Here is a 5875-nt window from a genome sequence, read left to right as displayed (position 1 = left end):
CATAAAGGCTCATAGTTGAGCAGAAGCTGCCACAACACACAGCAAATCTGGAGCTCAGTTCTATCCACAGCTACCAAGTTTAGCTGGCAAGGAATGATTTTTTTTTTTCCCTTCAGAGCAACAGCAGCATTTGTTGTAACTGAAGTGACCAAGTTGGGTAAGGTCTTTTATTGAACACCCACAGATCAAAGCACACAGGAGATAAGGAGCAGAAAGTTTTTGAGCTTTACTCCAGCACTTTAACAAGTGTAAATAAAGTGGTAAGGAATTTCTCTCACGCGTAACTAACTGCTGTGCTGTATACAAGTGACATTAGTGTGGTGCTTAAGTGAATCACATCTCCAAATCATTCATTAACTTTGAATACACATGTTAAGTATGGGCTTCTCACTTTGCCTCAACCAGCCTTTTAAGTTTGGGAAAAAAGATCCACATACCTTTTGTTGAATCCCATCTTAATGATTTCTAAAGTGAAAGTCTTGCATCTGAAGAACACAAAAGGCGAGCAACCTTTCTGTAGAGTGGTTAACCTGCTCTTAAAGCTAAGGGACACTTGTCCCAGAAACTCTTATTGAGCAGGGAATCCATCTGGGAGGAATTGAGAACTTGTGAGCAAGTAGGTCAAAATGGACATTTAGGTTTGCTATATCCTTCATCAGGAAGCCAAGTTTAATCCTCTGGATTTATTCAAGTCATCTTTGGTGGATGTTATTTCTGTACCTTTTCCTCATATCCTGGAATTATTGGCCCTGGAGTTACTTCCACATTGACTGATTTTAAAAGGTTTAAATTGACATGTACATCATTGTGTTTCCCTAAATTTCCCAAGCGTTTATATACGAGGTCTTTGTTAATCCATGTCTGCACCAAGTGTTCCCTAATATCAGGGTGCCATTGATGTTCTTAAGCCTTTGTAGTACCTATTTCATTTCTACTGTGAGACAAAAATAGTTTAACTGATCCTATGTAATCACGACAAGAGATTAATTAAAATGCCAAGATAGGAAACAATTTATTATAGAGAGAAGAAAAATTTCTCATCCAAAATATAGAAATCTGTACAACTTTGCCACAATCAATATACATGAACTGTACAAATTTACACCAGTTCATAATTTACCAAATAAAAGATGACTAACAAAGTTCACAAAATAGATGGTGGTTTGTGGAAAAGACTTTTACCCAATTAAGAACAAGGAAATTACAAACCAGACCTCCACTTTCTAAAAATAAGAAGTTTACTCAGTCTTAGAAAACTACAAGCTAGCAAATGTACAGATAGCTGGCTGGTGCTAACACCACAGTTCAGACAGTGTCTTTATATGGTCTTTTTAAAGCCTGTTGCCATGGCAGATTCTGATCACTTGCTATTTTGAGGCCAGTGTAAAGATCTGAACATTTCCCCAGGTCATACTTACTAATTTATGTACATTTATACATATTTGTAAGTGCTAGGTAAAAGTCTGAAAAATAAAATTTCCAGTACTATGGTGTTCATAACAATAAGCCTTGTTACTGAGCTGCCAAAAATGCTAACAATTAATAAATGTAATAGTGCAAATTTACTCCGCAAGACCTACTGCAGAGAATCACTTTATAAATACAGATTGGGGTTGAAAATTGGTGTAGAAATTAAGTAAGATGTCTTGGAGAAACTGACCCTTCCTCGATCTTCTTCAGTCCTTAGCAAGTTGCACTCACTTTGACTCACAGGCTATTAAATTACTGAAAGGTACTGTCCAAACTATGGCACTGTCACTTTAAAGTATACCACTCTAACGTGTGCCAGATCTTCACAGCTGTGACATGGTTTAAATTCCATAATCCATCATCCCCAGAGGTGCCCACCCAAAGTAAAAACCAAATTTATCCATCCATTTTAAGGTGATCCACAGACTATATCTTAACCTGATACAGTCATCATATTGTAGCTTTTGGAAGGGCTAGTTCTGCCCAAGAGAAGTTCCTCCTTACAGCTTATTCTGCTGTCTACCATTTGCATGTTGGTGTTATTTTGGCTACCTCCTGCTGGTGCAGCTTCATACAGCACACAGATGGAGCCATCCTCTCCAATACGATAGGACACTTCATACGGGTCAACCCATAGAGTGAGTTCGCTTGGCAGAAGCTGGAACAGTTCCTGACTGCTCAATCCAATCCGCTGTGCTGCCTGTCCAATGAGAGGATCCATTTTATGGTTGATCCGGATACATCGGTAACCTGATCCCTTGCATGGCTTTTCTGGGAACCAGTGGTGTTTATAATGTTCTATAAAATAAAAAAAAAATTATCCTCCTTAATTCTCTGTTCAAAAACATGCACAGTGATCATTGTTCTCTTGCAAATTTCACAGCTCAAGATGTTGAAAAGCTTACTACTTTACCATCAAGTGACCTGAAAAATCATTATAGTCTTTATTTTTGCTGATGATTCACATAAGCGCAGTCCCTTAGGAAGTACTCGCGTACAAAGTAACTGTTTCATGCTACCATATACAGAGAACAATGTTTACCATCTGAAAAGAGTGACATGCAACTAACTTCCTGGCACTCAAACAAATATAAAAATACAGAAGTGATTACATACACAGTAAAAAAACTCAAGGGCTTCAAAACTCCACGAACCAGAGGGAAAAAAAGCACCTTTCCAGCTTTCTCCTGAGATCACACCCAAGTTTAGTTCCTCACATTCTTAAGAACACCCAAAAATAACTCGGGAAGGAGCTGGGCAGCGTTTACCGACTGACTCAAGCTGTATTTCACCACTGCTCTTCCCAGCCTGTCTTTCAGGGCGAGGTACCAATGACTTCACTTACCTCGGGAATTTTATCCCACCCAAAACCCTATCGGTCTGAGGCTACTTAGAGTCACTATCAAGCACACTGGGACATAGGTTCGGAACTGCAAAACGCACAGAGCAGCAAAGTAACTCTCATATTTGATCCTAACTGGGGTTGATGGGTGGCTATGAGATGTTTCCAGAAGAAAGGGGAACTGAAATTCATTGTCTGCTACTGAATTTTACTCGACAAAAAAAAAGCAACTTCGGAGCATCTTTCCTCGAGGAAATGGGGCGATTTGAGCCCCTGGAGCAGAGCCCAAGTCCGGGCTGCTCCGAAAGCTTTGTCTTGGCTGCCTGCGCGACGCCCGAGCCCCTTTTGTTTACAGCCCGCTCCTGCCGCCCCCACCCGCCGGGGGCCGCCTCGGCACGGAGAAGCCCCGCTCGCCCCCGCACCTGCCCCCACTGTAGCTCCAGCCCCTCGGAGCCGCCGTTCTTCCCCCCCCACCCCGTCTCCGGCCGCCTGCGGGGCGCGGCGCTGCCGGAGGTGCCGCCCGCAACCGCCGCCGGTGCAGGCAGGCGGCCCAGCGGCCAAGGGGACACCGCGGCTCCCTGGGCCAGAGGCGGGGAGCGGCGCCCGCCGCGCCCGCGCCGCCCTCACCTGCCAGCAGCTCCTGCAGGCTCTGGCTGAAGGTCTGCAACTGCCGCTCGTTCATCAGCCCCTTGGTCCGCAGGAACTTGGAGATGAAGCCCACGGCCGCAGCGATCTCGCGTATCATGCTGGCCCGGGTGTACAGGGCGGGATGCATGGAGGCGGCGGCGGGCGGCAGCCAGCTCTCCGGGGCGGCCGGCGCTGGGATGGGACGGGGCGAGGCACGCGGAGCGGGACGGGGCGCGGGGGCGGCGCGGCTCTAACTGGGAGAGGAGCGGGCAGCGCAGCCCAGATCACATCCCGGGGGCGGCAGCCTCCGCCTCCTCTTCCTGCGGCAGGGGGGCGGCGGCAGCAGCGGCGGCCGCGGCAGCGCACCCCGCATCTCCTGCTGCGAGGGGCGAAGGGAGCTGTCCCCCGGCCGCCGCCTCTTATAGCCCCGGCGGGCGGAAGTGGCGTCAGGGCGCTGGGGGGCGCGCCGCCGCCAATCGAGCGATCGCACCATTATGACGGCAGCGGCGAGGCGGGGCTGGCGGCGGGGGGGGGGTGACGTAATCGGTTGTAAACAAATAGAGCCGGGGCGGAAGAATGCGCGGGGTTCAGCGCAAGGGGCTGTGCGCTGCGCGAGTGCTTTTGTGGTGTGGGGGGTGCCTGCTGGAGGGGCAGCGCCTGTGCGGTGCCTCTCCGCGCAAGTGCAGCCCGCGGGAGCGCAGCGCCCACGGTCCGCGCCGTGGCGTCGGTGGGGTTGGAATGCGCGGCGCGGAGGCTGAGTCGCCTCCCTCCCTCCCTTACGCTCTGCCTGCGCGGGGTGCGTAACCGGGCGCGGCTGCCGTGCGTGGCGTCCGTGCGCTGTATCTGGGGAGAGCAGAGCCACGTCAGCGGTGGGGGCGGGGGGGCCGGGGCTGGGGGAAGCGAGAACGCGGAGGCGGCGACTGCGCTGCTTCCTCTGCTCCTCCGGTGCGTCCTGCCCCGCGTCGGCTCGGCGGCGGGCTTGGCAGAGCGCGGGGGCGTGCTCGGGCATGTCTCCCCACGCAAGGGCAGCTGCAGCCGGGATGCTTAAGAGTTCAGTTGTTATTTATCTCAGTAGCCAGCGGGGGTGGCGTAGCTTCTTCCCTTTTGCCTTCTTTCGAAGCCCCAGGGAATGTGCCAGTGCGGCCACTCCTGTACCCAGCACCCCGGGGGTCCTGGGCGTGGCTTTGTCCTCAACTTTGTTTATCGCAGCCATAAAAACACGTTCACATTGGGGTCTCCAGGCAGGGTCCTCTATGCAGAGCACAAGCCTTGTCCCTGGGCTGCTGGTGGGCCACAGAGCCCATGGGCACCAGCAAAGCAAACGGCAGGCTGGGCAGAAGGGGAAGTGTTTTCCGACAGGCCAAGCCTCAGCTCTGATTCTTTGACAACACCCTAAAAATACAGCTTTCAGTCTTTCATGCACCTCATGCACACTACTCAATGGCATATTCTCACTTGGGACACGACTCCCAGGGCAGACTGTAAAACTATCTCAGCATTTTATGACTTGCTTTGAAAGGGCAAAAACCCTGGGTGGCAGGAGGACTGATGTATATTACTCAGCTGGCAGTGGTCAAGAGTGTAAAGCCTGAAGCCTCCCAATGCCATGTTTCACTTTTTTTTTTTTTTCTTCTTCTACAAAGTTTAGCTTCTTTGATAGAAAACTCATTCCTCCTGTAGGGTATGTGCCCTGCCCCTATGCAAAGCTGCAAATGAGATATAGCCTGGTATTTATGTGTACAGTTCTTCCAGTCAAAGATCAGAAATCAGGCCATTAAAGGCACATTAATAACACACAATTAAATCCTAAGATTTCCTTTTCAGTAGAAATAATTCAGTAATGAAATATATAAAAAAACACGTGTCAAATAATTTGAATAAAAGATGAAAGTACTCCATTTTTGCTTGTCTGGTGTTCAAGATGTGCCTGAATAGTGCTTTTGGTCTTTTCTCTGCACTCAGGATCTCTTCTATCTTAGGCTGAGCCTCAAGGGATTCTCTCTTTGACTCTCTATACACAAGGGAGATCTGCAAAACACCTTCAAAAGATAATCCTGAGAGCTTAAACTCACAGATTTACTGCATGCTAAAAATGTTGCTGTGGGGTTTAGAGCACAGTCTCATCTATTTCCCCCCACACTAACTTCTGAATATTACATTAATGGTCATGGGCCGCTCACCTTTCCTCTGAGAAGGGAAGAACTGCCAACCTGGCTCTCCTCTTGCTGCTCCATAGGTGCTAGCCGTCCTTTCTTTGTGCCTCCAGAGCTGTCATTTCTGCTCTGTTCAGAGGTTGTAGATTCATTCCTGTTCTCTTTCAAATCTTGAAGCAGCAGATGCTTCTCTCTCCCATCACAACAAGATCCATCATCTAGAAAATATCACTTCTCTTGGGAAAAATCAACATTATTCTCAGAGCATCTCAATTACACGAAA

The 5875-nt window shown here is 48.9% G+C and overlaps 1 protein-coding gene across 1 annotated transcript; it reads right to left on the bottom strand.

Annotated features, from left to right (window-relative positions):
* Positions 1-987: 987 nt before the first annotated feature.
* BTG1 (BTG anti-proliferation factor 1) lies at positions 988-3846 on the bottom strand. The gene is made up of 2 exons (XM_080344319.1): positions 3440-3846; positions 988-2268 (listed from the first exon to the last, which is right to left on the bottom strand). Exons 1-2 carry the CDS (start codon positions 3585-3587, stop codon positions 1904-1906), a joined length of 513 nt encoding a protein of 170 aa, XP_080200445.1. The 5' UTR covers positions 3588-3846; the 3' UTR covers positions 988-1903.
* Between the last annotated feature and the right edge of the window lie 2029 nt (positions 3847-5875).

This window comes from Nesoenas mayeri (assembly GCF_963082525.1).
Source record: "Nesoenas mayeri genome assembly, chromosome: 1".
NCBI lineage: Eukaryota > Metazoa > Chordata > Aves > Columbiformes > Columbidae > Nesoenas > Nesoenas mayeri.
The sequence above is the reverse complement of the archived record's forward strand: the minus strand, read 5'-3'. Positions and strand labels throughout refer to the sequence as shown.